We start from the raw sequence: 19,531 nt of genomic DNA, 5'->3' as shown, positions 1-19,531 counted from the left end.
TATTGATCATCTCAAAGACTTGGGTTTTTATGGTGTTTGCAATGAAATGACACATGCTAGAACGTAGTTGGGTAGACATTGTTTTAATTGTTATTAATTACAGCGGAATATACATTATAAACGCTGTTGGAGTCAGACATGCCTGGACTTAAATCAAACAACGTTAGGGTGCCGTTTCCCACTTGCACCCTAAAGAGAACACACAGACGAATAGTCTTCACAAAAGACATAGACAAAGTGCTGAGTGAGTGGTGAGGATTATGTTTGAGCTATATGTTGTGCATTGGTGATTCGAAAAAAAGTTATAAGCTAATAACTTTCAGTTTACAGAGTCAATCGGTTGAATAGGTGCAGGCCCAGACGAAATCTGCAGACTTTTATCACATTTTAGGATGGAAATATAAATGCATGTCAAACATAACTGAAAATACAACACACTTATCGGTAAGTGAAAGCAACATTTTAGCAGTGAGGGATGTGAAGAACGCTGAAGATTCTGCGTGGGCCTGATAGATGTAACAAAAGTCATGGCTGTTGTCTAAACGGAAGTCACATTCTGATTGGTTGGATGTTTTGATGACTACTATTTATGTCAATCCTGTCAAGCAGAAGGGGTAAGTACACAATTTGGGTATGGACCATGTTCTCAATTCAGCAAAGGAGGATTCAAACAGACTGCGAAAACTTCAACACATAATAGAAACAGTCTTAACATTTAAATAAGACGAAAACAGATGCCTTTCTTAATACATTCTATGACAGACTCAGTAGTCAGTCCACTAAAATAAAGAGAATGAATTCGTGGAACAGACAAACTGAATGCTCAGAATAAACTCTTTTGTTCCTGATAGATTGTAAACCTTTGGCCTTACAAGACTTCACAATGGCTTTAGTTGGCACAACAACTGCTTCAGACAAAAATGTGGCAGTGATTTCAATACTTAAAGGTGGAATAAACATTATGAAATGTCTAAAGTAGAAAAGAGAGACCTGTTTTCGATAACCATGAAAGATGCAAACTGACCACTGGGCCATATTTGCATTAAAAACGTACATTCTTGTGCAGACATCAACATTTGTCCAATGGTAAACAGACACGAGTTAAATACATTACATTCTAAGGACAGAGCTTTTACTCATTGCCAAGCCACACACACACAAAAAAAGAAAGAACAGCCATATACGCAAATATGAGATTGACTAATTGTCTAATATATTTCATCTATCCTGTGGGATGAACCTGAATGTTTATATCCCTGCATTCAACAGCTGACACTGAAAAGCAAATGGGCATCCTCTCTGGATGATAGATGCTACAAGCCAATATAAGACGAGTGTCTATGGCTATTAAACCATGACAGATGAGTTGTCAGTACCTGCAGGTATACTTTAGTATGGCAGTGAACCAAGAAACACTCAGAAACACCTTCACAATATCCTTCAGCATACATTTAAGGCAGTCAACACCCTGCTCATTCAGTCAGAAGGTGAATAGAGGTAAAGTGGGACTAATTTGTCAGTAAAAAAAAAGAAAGGTTCCAAATGGCTAACAAGGTTCATATTCATTTAAGGTAGAATATATAATAATAGATGATTAAAGGGTTAGTTCACCCAAAAATAAATATTCTGGTGTGCGCTGTGCACATGAACAGCGTATAGGAGACTGACATGGAAGAGAAGAGATGGGATTTGGGGATTTTTGGATGAACTATCCCTTTAAGCTTAAATGTCCACTTCAATGTACGATTTTGTAATGTTTTTAAAAGCTTATGCTCACCAAGGCTGCATTTATTTGATCAAAAATACAGTGAAAACAGTTGTTAATGTGAAATATGATTACATTTTAAAATAAGTTTTCTATTTTAATACATTTTAAAATGTAAAGCTGAATTTTCCAGTGTCACATGATCCTTCAGAAATCATTCTAATATGCTGAAACATTTCTTCTTATTATCAATGTTAAAAACAGTTGTGCCGCTTAACTTTTTTTTTCTTTTCAGGATTCTTTGATGAATGGAAAGTTCAAAAGAAACAGTCTTTTCACGTCTTTACTGTTAGTTTGATCAATTCAATGCATCCTTGCTGAATAGAACCCAAACTGAACTGAACCCAAACTTTAAACTGGTATTATATATTCACCCTGGCTATATCACACGACTATCAGGCTCCATTTTGACAGAAATGTTGGTAGACGCAGCCCTTTGGAGATGAGTTTTCTATTTTAACGCTTAAAACTAGCTTTCGTAATATTTTAGTACTCTAGTATAGGGAAAGTGGTATGTTTTGCCCTGATATTCTGTTAGCATGATTCCACGCCAGTCAATTTAAAAGTAAAAAAAATATATCAAAATCAAAATAATGGTGCGTAGCAAACAAAAGAAATTCAGAATCAGTGACATTCGACATGTTTTTTTAGCAGGTTAACAAGGCCAGTCATAGATTACCATTCGCAGGCGACCTCCCCACAGCTGGCGACAACCAAACAGTTTATCTTGGCAGTCCTAACAGCTGGCTGATGGGAGGATTACCTGGCACCGCGGAGACAGACTGTGCCAACGTACTGCAGATTAAAGGATGTCAGAGCGTTTATGGACAAGGTGTTAATCCAGTAGTGATGGAATCACATTCTAATACTCGGGTATGGTGAAATACGATGAAATCGGCAGACCACAGTACATAGGAACAAAGTGATTCATGTCACTAAAAGTAACCTGAAAACAAGGAGACGAGAAGTTCCAGAACGAGCATATATAAGATTCATTTCTTCCTAAAAAACAAAAATCAACAGTTGCATGGCAGTTTAACCATGAAAGACAACACAGCAGTTTAACAGAACATAACTGAACATAATGACTGAACCTGATTACTGTTGCTAAAAAAATTTATATCTACGTATAACACACTGAAATAGTGCAGAGACAACAGAATCAACAAAGATATAAATAAGGACAGATAAAAAAAAACAAAAAAAAACATGACTGTATGATGTAAATGCCAATAACTGTAAAAGTCTATACAGGACTGAATTAGGATTATTCATGTTTAAGATACACATTCAAGTGCACACTATACAGTATGTACCTGTATAGACTGTACTAAAATGTGTATCTTCAACATGAATAATCCTAATCCAGTCATGTGAAAGACAAAGCTCATGTACTGTAAGTAGATAAGGTAGAAGATTAGATAGATACAAAGTTCTGTTTTAATCAAACACCATATCAAGACAAACACCAGTGAGAAATGTCTGTTTAAAGTGCACCATTGATAAAACAATACTATTTCAAAAACCAAAAAAAAAAAAGAAGAAATGTTTTCGTAAAAATATCGAGGGACACGTTTAACTAGAGTTACTGAAATGAAAATGCTCTGTCACTCTCTTTGGGGGGGATTTTGGGAGCAACTTTAGTTAATCAACGTAAATAAATAAAAATGTACTACTCAGAAGCAACTCTGGGAAGGATGATAAATTCACCTCAAAGTCGTGATATATTGCTCTGTTTGCATTGGTATTCAAATGCCTGGAATCCTTACTACAGCTATTTTGCATATTTTATATCCATCTAATTTCAATCTGTATTTGTAAAATATAATTGAACGAGATGTAGAGCGAAAGCCTGAATGGAAACGTGCTGCGTATCAGGGGCCACTCAAAAATCTCACTGCGTCTCCCCTGCAGTCCCCGCTAACAGATCAATAACTGCATTACGTCTTTGAAACCCTTTTACCAGGTCCCGAGGCAATGCTTTTATCTCTTCAAAAACATGCCGTTAAATGGATTAAAATAAAACCGGCAGTTATTCAGTTTGTTAGAAGAATCACGCGCACGTGCAACCGAATCCCCGTGAAGCGACCGCTGACAGTCACGTCCGGACGGAGATACAGACTTAACTCTCACAACCTTGAGCAAAGCTGCTTGTAAACCATCGCTCGTGCCACAGGCAAAGTCACACTCATTCACCAGCTGGTGGGGTCTGGATCGCAGAGGGAGACACGGTGAGGCCCTGGGGCCCTGAAATTCATTATTCACAGGAAATCCAGCTCTTCAGGGATCTGGGCTCTAATGAACTGACTCCAAAAACAAGCACTATCTGATGTCAATGCTTAGGTTAATATCCTGTTTTGAGTGGCGAGCTCATGAGAAACATTGCAAGACACCGGCTACAGGTAAAGCGAGACAAATAGCCATCATGGGACGTCGATTTAATGGGTCTCGCGTGAAAGGTAACACCGAACCTGTTTAGGAAGCATCAGTAGTTTTACGTTTTCAATAGGGATGATTCAATAACCTGCAGTGTGAGACGGTGTGAAATATAGACCTAATCTGCACTGAGAATTCATATCAGAAAACAATGCTCGATAAAGAGAGGAAAATAATTCAGAAACAATAAGTACTTTTGTTACAACCATAAAATGCACTCTGTACATTATAACTATTAACACACCAATAATTCATTAAATAATCTCCATGAAATATAGAATTATTACACATTAAATATTTATACATTCTCGTGTATAAACTAAAGCTCTTACAATTCCACAGATTTTTTTTTGTGTCCCCGTCCCTAAGTTTCCATATACAAATACATAGATTCATATCATCGTCAATTAGATATATTCAACAGAAAACTGAACCCAGATGTAATGACCAATAATACAAATTCTATCAAATGTGGATGCTTTAAAAAACAAATCTGAGACATAACTATTGCCACCTTCTGGCCAGAAGTGGCATTGTGTACCACTGTATGAACAATAGCATTCCATAGGTAGCCAGGAAGGAAAAGGAGAAACCAAGTACACTAGAGGCCACGAGGGGGCCTCCTCCTCTAAAGAGCCGTTTCTTTCAGATCATTGAGGTTCGGCATTCTAGGGCGAGCGGCTCTGGTAAAGCCGATACCGTTCTGCCCACCTTTGTTTGCCATTTGGTCTGGGTACGGTGCGCCCTCAGCCCGATTCAGCGCGGAGACGTGCCAGCTGGACTCGATCTGCCCTGGCAAAGGGTAGTTGTGGGGTTTGCGGCTCTTGGTATTGGGGGTGACGCTGCCCGGTGGGTGCCCTCTGACCTCGTTCAGGTTCCCTTTGCTAGGGGGGTTGGGAAGGGGCTGGAAGCGCAGTTCTGCCGAGCGATCGGGTGGTGGGGGCTGATTGGACGTAGCAGGAGAGGAGAGGTGTAGGAGCTTCCGCAGGGATTTCAGAGGCTGGTTCTGAAACGGGGGAGCAAGATTAAAAATTCAAGTCTGTGTGTTTGGGTTTGCAATCATTTAATGAATAATGGATACATATATTCACCAAGGATGCATTAAATGCAAAGATATTTATAATGTTAAAAAAAAGGTTTGATTTACTTTTGAACTTCCTGTTCATCAAAACATCCTGTTTTCAACATTAATAACAAGAAATGTATATAATAAGAAATGTTTCTTGAGCAGCAAATCAGCATATGATTTCTGAAGGATCATGTGACACTAAAGACTGGAGTGACCAAAAATAACAGCAGAAAATTCAGCTTTGCCATCAGAGGAATAAATTACATTCTAATATACTGTATATATGCAAAAATACGTTTTTATTACATGTATTAGATCAGAAAAAACAGCCTTGGTGAACATTAGACTTTCAAAAACATAAAAAATTGGTAACACTATTCATTTTTCATTAGTTAACTACACTAGTAAACATGAATGAAAATGAACAATACTTGTACAGCATTTAGTAATTGTTACATAATGTTAATTTCAACACTTACTTGCTTTAATTGCAGTAACAACATCATGCAGCACTTATTATATCTATTACAACCGTATTTTGTATTCAATGTGTTTTTCCGTACTTCCGTGGAGCTGCTGTAATAAGTGAATTTCCCCGGTGTGGGATTAATAAAGTCAATCTATCTATCTACTAATACATATTTAAAATCCAAAGTTGTGTCCGTTAACATTAATTAATGCACTGTGAACTATCATGAACAAACAATAAAGAATTGTATTTTTATTAACTAACACTAACGGATTATTGGTCATTGTTAGTTCATGTTAGCTAATACATTATCTAATGTTAATGAATGGGACCTAATTGTAAAGTGTAACCAAAAAAATCTTACTGACCCCACACTTTTGTCCAGCAGGAGCAAACAAAGAGATTTTACTATCAGATCATCTGAAGTTTTTCTTACCTGAGGCTGCACGTCTGCCTGCTTTTCAGGCGGCCAAGTGTTGTCCCTGTCACGATCGCGATCCCTCTCGCGGTTTCGATCCCGGTCACGCTCCCTCTCCCTTTCCAGGTCGCGTTCCCGGTCGCGATCTCGGTTGCGGTGTCGACTGCTGTGATGAGACGAAGATTTGACTGGTCTCTGTATCACTATCTGCTCCTGCTGGGCCTCACTAGGAACCTGGCACACAGATCAAAACACAACACCAGTGAACGCTGGGATTTATGAACAACTTCCACCTCTCCAAACAAAAGTTCACCCATAATCACGTGCATTAGGTCAGAGCACTGGAAACGTGCCGGAATACAACCCTGTGAACCAGCTCAAGGCCTCCATTTGTATATGATTGAAATCATTTAAGGATATCATTCCAATGACCAGCTGTTTCTGGATTATTGAAGATCGAAAAAGAGCTGAGTGTTTCAGGACGTGCCCAGTTTTCTGACCTTTTGTTCCAAAATGTGCAAGTGTGAGTGTACAGAAGACAGTTTGTTTGTTTGAAGACCACTTCTCCTGCTCTCTCCCAGGTTGGGAGAATGGCAGATGAGAAAACGTGCATCCTCTTTGAGCAGGCGCTGCTAAAGACGGTCAAGGAATCTGACATGCATCTAACAGAAGAACACATGCTGATGCTTTTGCGATGTTAGCAGTAACCTAAACAATGAAGTTTGGTGTGTAAAACACACAGCACCAGATCTGTTACGTCAACATCTCTAAAAAAATTATGATCTTGAGCTAATGTGGTTTGAAATTCATTATCAATGATTCATAAGACAACACGGTATATTAAAGTATGGGTTTTTCTGTGCCGCCAGCTATTGAGCCCATAAATTAAATGCGTGTGGTGTGTGCAAAGATGAATTAGGCTTATTTAGGCTTTAAAATTGGATATATTAATTTACACATTAGCACAATGAATCATGTAAAAATAACACAAAAGAACAAATTATATTTTGTGAGTTTCTTTGATTCACTCATCTGCCACAATAAACGGGGCTTTTTCCCCTCAACAAACACTAATATATTAATACTATATTTCTCTGCAAATTAAATATATGCAATTCATTTGATAAAATGACTATTTGAAAAAAAGTTATGTAATTTGATGCATTTAAAATGTTTAAATGTTTGATTAAAATGTAAAATTGCAGCCTTAGATACACCCACAATTTTCGATTATACACATTAACATAGATCTGGACCTGATGTTTTACTTGTTAAAAAATAAATAATAATAATAATCTAAAAATAACCAAATAAAAATGACAAAAAGACATCCAGTCATACAACCCCAAATCCAGAAAAGTTGGGACATTTTGTTAAATGCAATAAAATCAAGAATCCGTGATTCTGTTAAATCTATTTAACCTTTATTCAAAGTTTCTACTGACCAACTTAGGTTTATATTTACAAAATACACTTATTTTGATTTTGATGGTTGCAAATCACTCCAAAAAAGTTGGGACAGATGCAAAATAAAAGTAAAAAGCTTATAGAATATCCAAGTTAAACTCTTTTGAAACAGCCCACAATAAGTAGGTGAACTGGTAATATGTGAGGGTATGTATAGTGATTGAGTGTATAAGGAGCATATCAGTCAATCAAAGATGGGTCATGGCTCACCACTTTGTGCCAGATATGGGAGAATTGTCAAAAAATTCACAAATCACATCGATGCACGATTGCAAAGAATTTAAGTCTTTCATCTTCTACCATACATATTATTGTGAAAAGATTCAAGGAATCCAGAGAAATCTCAGTACATGTAGGGCAAGGTAGGAAACCTCTGTTGAATGTATGTGACCTTTGAGCCCTCAGATGGAATTTCATGAGAAACCGTCATGCTATTGATTTAAATACAGCCACATGTGCTCAGGAGTCCTTTGGAAAACCGTTGTCACTTAACACAGTCTGCCGCTGCATCAAGGAATCCCACTTGAATCTCTGTTACGCAAGGAGAAAGCTATACATCAGTTCTACGCAGGCCTGAGCTCATCTCAGATGATCCAAAACAGTGGAAATGTGTGCTGTGGTCAGATGAGTCCACATTTCAGCTTGTTTTGGGGAAAAACAGACATTGAGTTCTTGGTCCCAAAGACAAAAGACACCATCAGCGACAGGTGGAAAAGCAAACATCTGTCATGGAATGAGGGTGCATCAATGCAAATTGTATGGGTGACTTGAATGTGTGTGTATCACTGAAGTGGAAGCATATATTGGGATTGTACAGACATATACTGCCATCAAGATGACATCTTTCCTGGGAAGCAAGACAATGCCAGGTCTCATGCTGCACGTGCTTCAACAGGGTGCTTTCTATACACTCTACACCGTAGAAGGGATGTGCTTGTCTGAATGCCTGCAGTCCAGATCTATCTCTTATTGAAAGTGTATGGCCCATCATGAAGAGGAGAATCAGAGAATCAGGTGAGATTGAGCAAAACATCCACTTGCAAAACTTCAACAATCATTTCCCTAACATTTAAAAAGTGTAATCAAAAGGAAAGGTGATGTGACACAGTGGTAAACATGCCTCTGTCCCAACTTTTTTGGAGTGTGTTGCAGCCATCAAAATCAACATACGTTTGGTCAGTGAGGTGAAAACTTTTCTTTGCACTTTTGTCAGTTATATAAAGGTTAAAGAGAATTAACACATCACAGATTCTTGCTTTTATTGCATTTTACAAAATGTCCCAACTCTTCTGTATTTGGAGTTGTAGAACACCTATACATTTAGCAAGACATGCAATGGAGATGTGTTTATTTGGTAGAGCGGCGCGGTTTTATGCGAGCAATACCATGGGCTGCGGGACAACAGGGAGCACTTTGACAGAAGAGTTATGCTTTAAGCTATTCTTTGAGTTAAAGAGGGGGAAAAGGCTTTTCTTGATGCTCGGGTTCCTTCCCGCGTTGCCGTCCGTCTGCAATATAAGACGCACAAAACCCCAGTGGCTCATTCTATTAACACCAAACATCTTTTGTTGTTGAATACAGCAGATGAACATACGGTCCTCTGGCTCAATATTTGTGGACAGAGCACAGTAGAGGCAGATTCTGCCACACACATGCTGCTCGGGTCTGTAATGGTCTCCATATGGCTATTATGGGGAAATACTACTGAAGGCACTGAACTGAACTGAACTGAGTCTCTGTTGGATTCTGTCGGACATTAATTGGACAATTAAACAAGTGGACGGCCTCCTTTTTGGGACGATGCGTCACTTCACTTTCCTTTTCGCACTGGTCACCTACATGCTGATTGAGATGACTGAATGAACACTAATAGGGGAAAGCTCGTCTATCAAATTAATATATAAAAAGAGACAGTTTTCCTCTATCCTAGGCTACTACCTCGTGTTTAAATACATTCAATAAGTTCAATGACTAGCAGACATACATACACAAACACAGCAGCTAAGCAACACGTATACATACATGTGAAATAATAATAAAAAGTACACACACAGAAAAGGTCTCCTGGCTAAAGCATTACTATCTCCTTACTGCACTTGATACCGTTTCTGACAGTTGAAAAAGAGAAACGTAATAAGTAAATGAATGAATAGGACATTCTTACCGGCTGTGTCTTCTTCTTTTTCTTCTTCATGGCGCGAAAGAAACCTTGTTTTTCTTTTTGTTTAGGGACCTCTGGTGGGTTCATGACCATGGCCTCTGAATTATTCCTAGACATGAAATCATTAAAAAGTTGTAATCATTAAACAGAGAGATCTGGGTCATATTTCAAAACAAAACTAAACAAAATAAAACTAAAATAGCACATTTTCGGTCTACATTTTCAAATAAAAATAATGTCATTGTAATACAGCAATGAAAATCCAGACATAAAAAAAATCAGTAAAAAAAAAAAAATCCGTTTGTTCCCCCCAGCTTTTTTTTGGTTAATGTTGGTGAAATAGAACAGGCATGTTTTTGATGTCTTTATTTAAGATTCACCCTATTACATAAGAAATAAACAGCCATATTATCTGAGAACTGGATTATGAAAGCAAAAAAAAAGAAAGAATAATGCATTTCTGCCTATAACCAGGTTTGTTGAATTGAGAGAGAATGCAAATGTCATGCTTTATTATTTTTTGCACTCACTGTTGCCAGACATCTCAAAACCGTTAACACTACTTATTTTTACCTTGATTTTCTAGTTTTTCATTTGAAGCCAAATATTTCATGCTGTCACTTCCAGCTTATCAAAGCATTTCATCTCACAGTGAATGTATATGTACACAGAATGATTTATTTGTCCAGATCGAGGTTGTGCTGCCCTCAACACGCGTGTGTGCTCACCAGGGGTCGAAATTGGTCTGACGTTTAGGGTGGTTTGTCATGGCTGTGCTTTCTGCCGCCACCGCTGGCACTCTGCTCTGCCCAGCGTTTTCATGGAATGAGTTGTCAGGTCGAGGAGAGGGGACTGTGCAAAAGGACAGAACAAGCTTAACTCATTATTACCCCTAATAAATAAATACATACATACCCAACCCATTCAAAAAGTTTGGGGTCAGTACGATTTTTTTCTTTTGAAAAAAGAAAAGAAAAGAAGAAGTATGACGGTTTCCACAAAAGTATTAAGCAGCACAATTGTTTTCAACATTGATGATATAAGACATGTTTCTTGAGCACCAAATCATCATATTAGAATGATTTCTGAAGGATCATGTGACAATGAAGACTGGAGTAATGATGATAAAAATTCAGGTTTGCCATCACAGGAAAAATTACATTTTAAAATATACAAAAACATAAATTAAGCCATTTTAAATAGTAATAATATTACTAATTTAATATATTTTGATCAAATAAATTCTGTCTCAGTAAGCATAAGAGTCTGCTTTTTTTTTTAAACGTACTGACCACAAATCTTTAAACAATAGTGCACATACAAATATGACTGTTTTTTTTTTTTTAGTTTGGAACAAACCAGCACACCAGAATCCCATCCCAAACCCCCAACATATGCTTTTCAACAGGGAAGAGTTGTCATGCATGGGATACTAAAGTTCACAGATTAAAACTTTAGCATCATGTTTGTCACAGAGTACATTTTTAGGTTACCTCTGTAAAAGCTTCCCACTCTGCGAGGCATCGAGTCACTGTAGATGATTCTGTTCTCCTTGGACGAGGTTCCATCCTCCATATGAGTGTCATGGTACATCCCAGCCTGAGTTACAAGAGGATGGTCACACTACAGGACAGTACGGGACTGTAGTTTCTACAACTTTCTGTGCATACTGTTTAACTGTAACTGAATATTTGCTTGGGGGAAAAAGGAATGATTAAGGAAGAGAAGAAACAGGTTAAATGGATAGTTCACCCAAAAATGAAATTTCTGTCATCATTTACTCACCTTCATATCATTCTAAACCCATGTGACTTTCTTTCTCCGATGGAACACAGAAGCAAAGACTTTTGACTTTGGAATTTCAGTTTATTCCACTATTGTAAGGCATAGAAAATGTGCCGTAAATATGGCACTTTTTTTTTTATTTAGTGTCCTTTCTGAAGCTTGAAAGCTTCAGTCCCTACAATGTAATTGCATGGAAAGAGTATAGTCCTGAAAATTTAATTCACAGAAAAAAGAAAGTCAAATTTAGAACAACATGATGGTGCGTAATTAATGACAAAATATTTTTTTTGTGTGAACTGTCCCTTTAGTTGAGAACCTAGATATTTAATGCTTAAGACATAAGCTAGCAGTTAATGTAGTGACATGAACATTTACAAAACATCCATATAAATGGTCTGAAAGCTAAATGTGATTTGCTTTTATGATCAACGCATTAAAAAAAACAAAAAACAAAGATAAGCCGAGGCATGATAAACAATAGCAACTTGTGAGTGTGTGAATGGACGCGTTCTGAGGGTCCTGTTGAGACCTCGGACCTCGTTTTTTGGGCGTTGTGAGTGGAAGGTAGCTGTGTTGTCCCTCGTAGAATCTTTAATCGGGGGGCGAGAATGAGGCTTCTCTTTGGGAGACTGGTCATTCTGCAGACATAAACACACAGCAAAATAAGCAGACACTGGGAGACACTGGGAGTGTGCATGTAATAATCAGATAGAATGAAACAAAATGCATGAATGCAGGATGCAGCAGATACGCATCTTAAATAAGATCACATCCACACACGCAAACACATCACAATCGAATCTCCTGAAATTATTCCGCCGAACAAGGTAGAGAAAATTTGTGAATAAGTAATATTCAGACAAAGATGGACACATAGATAAGAGAGTATCCTCAAATGCTGATCACAGGAACCCACAGAGATTAGCATTTTAGCGAGATCAACGCCTAATACACCACAGGACACGGAGATAAAACGAGAGCAGGTCACTGACCCTGCTCAGATCTTGCGTGAGTTCTTCTCGGGAGGAACTGGTGTTGTGGCGTGGGAGTGTGCGATGCTGGAGCTGCGGCGAGAGGAGCTGTAGGCTGCTGGCACGAGTTGGCACTCCCTGCCCAACCACCAAATTCGTCTCCTGGCCGTGCGGCCGGTGTCGCTCTCTCCGCACGTACATGGAGTGGCGATGAGGTCGCTGCTGCGAGGAGAACGGGCTGGTGTAACCGAGACCGTAAGGATAGGATTCATGTGGGGAGGGCAGATTGTGAGCATGGCCCCCTGCTCCTGCGGCCCTGCTTGGGTCCAGAGTGTCAGAAGCCTTCGGTTCATCCGGTGTCTTTTTCCGTCCTGAAGAACGCCGCGAGTCTAGAGTGCCCCCTTCTAGACGCATGTTCCCTCGGCCGCTGGGGCTGTGGCCTTGCCGCTCCGCCCCAGCGTGCCTTTCACCCCTGGGGCTGCCGGGAGCCGCATTAAGATCTAGACAGCTGGACGGGAAGTAACGGGAGCCTGAGCCCGATCCCACCATGGGATCGTCCAGGTGGAGTCGTGTCTCTGCAAGATTGCTCACGGACTTGGCGTCATTCAGCGCCCCATGACTCTTGGACAGGCTGAGGAAGGACGAGGAGCTTTTGGAGGAGGATGTGGAAGGCATGGACCCGTGCGAAGATTCCATGTAGTTATGGCGACTGTGCTTGTCCCCAGACTGCAGCGTGCTGGTCTTCCCTTCCAGGAAGGATGAGTGGCGGCCTGTTTTGGACGACTTGAGGTACTTGCCCGTAGAGGTATCCGCTCCCACAGTGGAACCTCCAACTTTAGGCCCCAGGTTGAAATCAAACTCGGTCTTTCCCTTCGAGTCTTTGGGGCTGAGGAGGTGCGGAAGGTTGTTGTTGGCCAGATCTTTGCTGCTAGAGGCGGAGCGGCTCAGGGTCTGGACCTGGTAGCTCTTGGGATGTAGCGTGGGACTAAGGGTGGATGAGGTTGGCATGTTGCTGCCGTTCAGGAAGCTTTCGTTGCTCCGGTGGAGGTCCTCATGGCGCGGTAGAGACGAGCAGTCCTTGCTGTTAGCTCGCCGGTGACCTGAACTCTTACTGCCGTGGCTCCTATATGGATAAACATGAAATGTTTATATTCTGGACATTCTTTCAGCCAAAATCAAGATATGCATCCTGGGGTGATTTTTTAAATGGTAATGAAGGAGTTCAGTACCATTGGGTGGTAGGTCTTTCTGTCTATCTCGTCCCTACTTACTTTCTTACTTGGGAAACAATCCTCATTTTGACAATTGCATTTGCTGCCACTAGTTGCACAGAAATCTCACCTTTAACCTAGTGTATAGAAGTAGCAATTACTGACCGGCTGGGTATGGTGTTGTCTCCGTGGTACGGTTTTCTCTTCGAGGAGCGAGGTGGGGTGGGCGATGGGGCAGCTGGCCGCTCCGGCCCTCTCAGACCCTGAAACACTGGGTGGTTCAGACACTGTTCTGTCAGAAAACGTTCGGTGGGGTTCAGGCACAGCAGGTTCTGATACAGTGAAAAGAAAAAGAGGAGAGTCATGCCACTGTTGAACAATTAAACTCATTCAAATTCAGTCTTTAATAATAACACTTTGCACTTGGGGGTAATATGACACCTGCAGTTAATTTTAAAATAAATCAACACCAAATATATCAACTGTTGGGATTCGAAAGGAAAAATGTTCTCTGATGAGTGTTGCAGGCTGCTTTACCTTCATTAAATCCAACATGAGTCCGTTGATGATACCCAGGTACCTTCGATCAAGCGTCTGAGGATGACTTACAGAAGGAAACTGTCACAAAAACACATACTTACATAGTTAAATACAGACAGAGGGAGGACTAAAGAATAGGGCAGAAGAATTGCATTTTCCATTACAAATATGAGATACTTTGGTTAATTGCATTAAGCAGTGAAATATTTGTGTACAATTGACACTAAACTGTATGTTTGACTGTTATCCACTGCAACAGGGTTATTATCATTAATTAAAACAAAAACTATTTAAAAAATTTTTTGCTAGCTGAAATAAAATAAAATAAGAAATATTACATTCAAAATTTTAACTAAACAAAAATGAGAAATGTTGTCTTGAAAAACTAGATGAAATAAATTTAAGTTGAAGCATTAAAATGACTAACTAAATAAATGAACACTAAAACAATGTAAACTTTCTATTTATTTAACATATAGTCAACCACTCATTACTGCAAATTAAATCCATACAGGGTGAAAATTAATTGAAAATATGGCTAAGAAAAGATAAGGTCTAGCATCATTCATTAGCAGATGCCACCTATGGTTACAAAACATTTAAAATGTGACTTGAGTGTCCAAATATTTTTTGAGGCTATGTACTGTGTGTGTGTGTGAATCTATGTGCATGTGTGTGAATATTATGTACTGTGATCAGCCCTGTCAAGGCAAAGCCAGTTGTGCTTCACACTGGCACATAGCGATACATGAGTCATAGGCAGCCACTTATTCAGAATACTGGGATCCGTGCCATAGGAAAGGAGAGGAGAGAAGAGGCGAGGAGAGGAGAGGAAAGCACAGAACAGGACAGAGGAGTGAATCAGAAGACAGGTCCTTACTCTTAGTCCGGCGAAACGAGGGTTGTTGTAGAACAGCTTCATCTGCTCTGGTGGTAAAGGGCCCAACACCTTTTGAATGGTGAAGAGCTGGTCGATTTCACTCTCGCCAGGAAACAGGGGCTGCCCATCACTCAGTTCTCCCAAAATACACCCCACCGACCACATGTCCACCGCCTTCCCATATGGAGCTCTGCGAGAGCCAAGAAGACAAATATAAGTCAAGTATTGACCTTCAGTTGAGTTTTCCACATCCTTATCGATAATTTCTATTTGAAACATATGTAGTTTAACTATTCAAGCTGTTTTTAGTAAAATAGTTTGATTGTTTTTGTCTTTCATTGAAAGATGCAAGACAAAAAAAGTTTTCTGAAGAAAATGTTCGTTGCTTCCCCCTAGAAAAGCTGCCATCTCAAGGCTAGGGTGATGAAGGAGGTTGCCAGGGTGTTGCTATGCAGTTGTTATGGCATTCAGAGGTTTTTTTAGCACGATGCTTTGTGGTTGCTAAGATGTTCAGAGTGTTTTTTGAGGATGTTGCTTGGGTGGTTTCTAGGGTGTTGCTAAGGTGTTCAAGGTCATTTCTAGGGTGTTGCTAGGCGGTTTCTAATGTTCTCTGGGTGGTTTCTATTGGGTGTTCAGGGTTGTTAATAGGGGTTTGCTAAGGTGTTCTGGGTGGTTTGCTATTTGGTTTTTAGCATGTTGTTTTGTGGTTGCTAAGAGTGGTTTCTAGGTCATTGTTGGGGTGTTCTGGGTGGTTTCTAGGGTGTTGCTATGCGGTTGCTATGATGTTCCAAGAGTATTTTTTTCAGAATGTTGCTTTGTGCTTGCTAAGGAGTTCTGATAGTTTGCTAGAGATTGTCCTGTATGACTGCTTACTGGTCCAAGACAAAAGAGCCCACACCAAGTCACTATAATTGTTCTCAGCAGGTGCATGTATTACAGAAATGTAAAAATAATTCTTGACTTAAGATTTGAAAAAGTTCTGTTTCTTAAGTGAAAATACCATGGCTACTAAACAGATAACGATAACCTTAAAGGGGTCCTATTATGCCCTTTCACAAAGTCTTGATTTTGTTTTCAGGGTGTACTAGAATATGTTTTCATGCTTGATTAATAAAAAAAAGCATAATTTTTCACATATTTTATTTACAGCATGTAATTTTCTTATACATAATAGATACGATGTTATCCACCATTTAATTGTGATATTTGTCGGAAAACTAAGGTAATACAAACAGTAATTGATCACAAAACCAGGGTTAATTTTCCTAAGGAGCGGTGAAACGTCTTACAAAAGCGAAAACAAGCTGTTCTCCATGAAATGTGCAGGGCACAGATAAGCGTTCAGGTTATAAAGTTCAGGAACAGTGTTAAAATAAGTTCACCCTAAGTTCCTCAGCCTCAGGTAGGTCAAACAAATGAGTTTTGGAAATGTTGTGGAAAAAACAGCGTCTCTTTGACATAGCACAACACTGTCTTCTCTAATGCAGCTCATCCATGCCTCGTCCTCTTTTTTGCTTATTCCATAGGCACGGATTATTTAAATGAGTACCATTGTGACCGTAGTCCAAACCAGTCGTTCGTTGTAGTTCTTGAAAAGTGGATTCTGTTAAATAAAACATCTCCCTTTGGAGTAGACTTTGAGCTTTGTAACCTTGCAGATCTTGTTTATGCTCAAACAGCAACATTTCAGACTAACTAAAGTTGAAAAAGTGGAAAAGCATAATATGACCCCTTTAAAGATCATTTTTAAAACTAACGTGTGAACGGGTCAAAGGCTTTTTTTCACCCGTTTTATCATCTGAAGTGCACAAATCACAAATCTGATAGCTTAGAAAAGTTATAGCAATACTTTTCAAAGCAGCACATTCATGTCTATAGCACAAACGGGACAGGGTCGATTTACACACCAAAGTGTCATGCTTAAGGGTTAAGGTTTTGTTCAAATCTCTAACTCTAAGTTTGAACAATGGCACCCTTAATAACGAAAGAGGGATGAGGAGAGATGCATGCAGAGACAGAGGCAGATAGATAGACATAACACTGAGACACAAATCTTTGCACTAACACACAGCAAGAGGGAGGGAGAGAATATTTGTGTGGGTGGAATTTAAATGGTGAGAGTTTAAAAAAATGTTCCACTGCATTCATCTAGTCTAGTGGCACACACTAGAAAATAACACTTCAATGGAGACAAGGACAAATAATCATGCACCTCACTCCTGATGTCACATCTAATGGATATATAAAATCATCAATATTTAAAAAGGATGTGCCCTCGATGCATATTAGAGCTTGTGTCTGAGGGGGATTTGATTTTTCGTGCCTTTTGGCTTTATAGAGGAAAATACCTCTTGGTCATTTTTCAGTTATTATGTCTCGCGCTAGAAATCACCTTGAAAAATAGAGCAGGAGGTACGTATATCAGGACTTACCCTAGGAGCAGTTCAGGTGAGCGGTACCACCTAGTCGCCACATACTCAGTGTAGTTAGCATCGCTGCCTTCAGAGAGATTGCGGGCAAAGCCTAGGGAGTGACCAGCCCGGATAGACAGACATAGGGAAGGAGGAAAGCGAAAAGGTATCTGGCATGAGCAAGACCGCACACAACATTCAGAGATCTTAATTAATCTTGCCATATTCTTCCCTCTAAAAATAAAAGTCTTAGAGAGAAGCTTGTGGAGTGAGTCATTCTCAATTTCCGTGGCATTCAGTGTGGAGGCAAAATTTAACCCTGAGTGAATAATATATACATTCCATCAGGAGCAGAACCTGGAGGCTGGGAAGTACAATATGTGATTTATCAGGTACTGAGACGACAGCCACAACGTTACATTGGGCAAGTTCAAAGTTATTTAAGGAGGTTAAACAAAGTTATTGTAATTATAAAATATATGATTAATTTATAATTAAATTTATATTCAATGCGTTTCTATATTGTTCGTTTATATACAGTAGTTATTTCAATGTGTATTTGTACAATTATATCATCTTAATTTATAATTCATAAAAATATTTGTATGCGTTTTAAATTAAGATTATATAATTGTAAATGATAAGATGATATAATTGTTTTTTCCAACCAGATCAGTATTTATCTGGCATAAAACTAACAAAAAAAGAACTTAAACAGTAACAAACTATGATGAAAAGCAGCAATTGATTAAATGTTATATTATTGTATATAAATCTATTCAAAATAGTTATATTTTGTCTATTTCTACAAAAAATAAGAAAAATAAAAATAGTGCTGTTGGGTTTTGTCGCACTACACTTTTTAAAAATAGTTATGAAAACAGTTTAACGACTGTCATGCTAATGAAAATTGAAAAAGATAGTAGAGCTGCAACTTTGAGTTACTCCCCAACACTGCTAACAACAACTTTTTGTGTGATGAGGGTGGATATTTCACTCATCTTTCATTTCAGTATGAAATCATATATCTGGAAGGACTAAACATCAACTTAACATTTGCATTACAGATAATAGGCGCTGTCACTCAAACCTTTACATACTGTGTGATTTGGACAAAAACTGTTTCGTTCCCTTCGACTTAAATCCCATTTCAGATCTTTTTTTAATTATTTTTTTCAGACGTCACCGCAGGACTCATGACGCCTTGAAAGGAGACCGAGCATTCAGCGAGAGATCAGTGTGAATATGGGGGTGGCGGGTCCTGAATCAGACGAGTGAAAGCCTCTGCTCACCAAAATCACACAGCTTCAGGATATCATTGGAGCTGATGAGGAGATTTTCAGGCTTGATATCTGCAGGTTAGATAAAAAAGGATGGATTTTTCTTAGTGAGCTCAATTTGTGTTCAAGGCTACACAAAAATTACACTAGCAATAAATAAGAAATGTTGAAAATGACAAAATAAAGACATCACACATCTTTTTCCTAATGATCTTTAAATAACAACTTCCTTAAATACTTAATTAAATTGAGTACTTCATAACAGAAAAGACCCATATACAAACAATGAAGAAGAAAAAAAACAACAACCATAACCTAACTGTTCAAAGGTTTGGGGTCTTTAAATAAAAAAAAAAATCTATTTCATTTATCTATATATGCATTCTTATGTTCTTAAAAGGTACAAAGTACCCAAAAAAGAAAATTCTGTTCGCTTCAATGTTCAAATGTGAATAAAACCCTAAATTCAATCTGTTCATCATATAAAGCGATTGTGTCTCAATTCATATGGATTAGTTTAAAGATCTCTTTATGAACTTTTTGAAGCGTCAAAGTGGAGGGACAGAAAGCTCTTAGATTTCATTAAAAAGATCATCAGTTTCTAAGATGAACGAAAGTCTTACGAGTTTGGAACGACATGAGGGTGAGTAAATGATGACAGAATTTTC

At 38.8% G+C, this 19,531-nt stretch overlaps 1 protein-coding gene across 2 annotated transcripts in view; it reads right to left on the bottom strand.

The window, feature by feature from the left end:
- Positions 1 to 4,705: 4,705 nt before the first annotated feature.
- The window catches only part of cdkl5 (cyclin dependent kinase like 5), a 29,773-nt gene continuing 14,947 nt past the window's right edge, over positions 4,706 to 19,531 (bottom strand). Inside the window, exons 7-19 of one of the 2 annotated variants that reach the window (XM_084396156.1) lie at positions 18,876 to 18,935; positions 17,605 to 17,695; positions 15,173 to 15,362; positions 14,290 to 14,370; positions 13,918 to 14,084; positions 12,563 to 13,664; positions 12,107 to 12,208; positions 11,279 to 11,384; positions 10,514 to 10,637; positions 9,789 to 9,894; positions 9,010 to 9,132; positions 6,176 to 6,391; positions 4,706 to 5,207 (exon numbers count right to left, since the gene is read on the bottom strand). In XM_084396156.1, the coding sequence (XP_084252282.1) occupies positions 4,830 to 5,207; positions 6,176 to 6,391; positions 9,010 to 9,132; positions 9,789 to 9,894; positions 10,514 to 10,637; positions 11,279 to 11,384; positions 12,107 to 12,208; positions 12,563 to 13,664; positions 13,918 to 14,084; positions 14,290 to 14,370; positions 15,173 to 15,362; positions 17,605 to 17,695; positions 18,876 to 18,935 (2,846 nt within the window). In that variant the 3' untranslated portion in view covers positions 4,706 to 4,829. The remainder of the gene's footprint in view (positions 5,208 to 6,175; positions 6,392 to 9,009; positions 9,133 to 9,788; positions 9,895 to 10,513; positions 10,638 to 11,278; positions 11,385 to 12,106; positions 12,209 to 12,562; positions 13,665 to 13,917; positions 14,085 to 14,289; positions 14,371 to 15,172; positions 15,363 to 17,604; positions 17,696 to 18,875; positions 18,936 to 19,531) is intronic. The other variant, XM_084396157.1, reaches the window with a different exon arrangement.

This window comes from Rutilus rutilus (assembly GCF_951802725.1).
Source record: "Rutilus rutilus genome assembly, chromosome: 22".
Classification (NCBI taxonomy): domain Eukaryota; kingdom Metazoa; phylum Chordata; class Actinopteri; order Cypriniformes; family Leuciscidae; genus Rutilus; species Rutilus rutilus.
The sequence above is the reverse complement of the archived record's forward strand: the minus strand, read 5'-3'. Positions and strand labels throughout refer to the sequence as shown.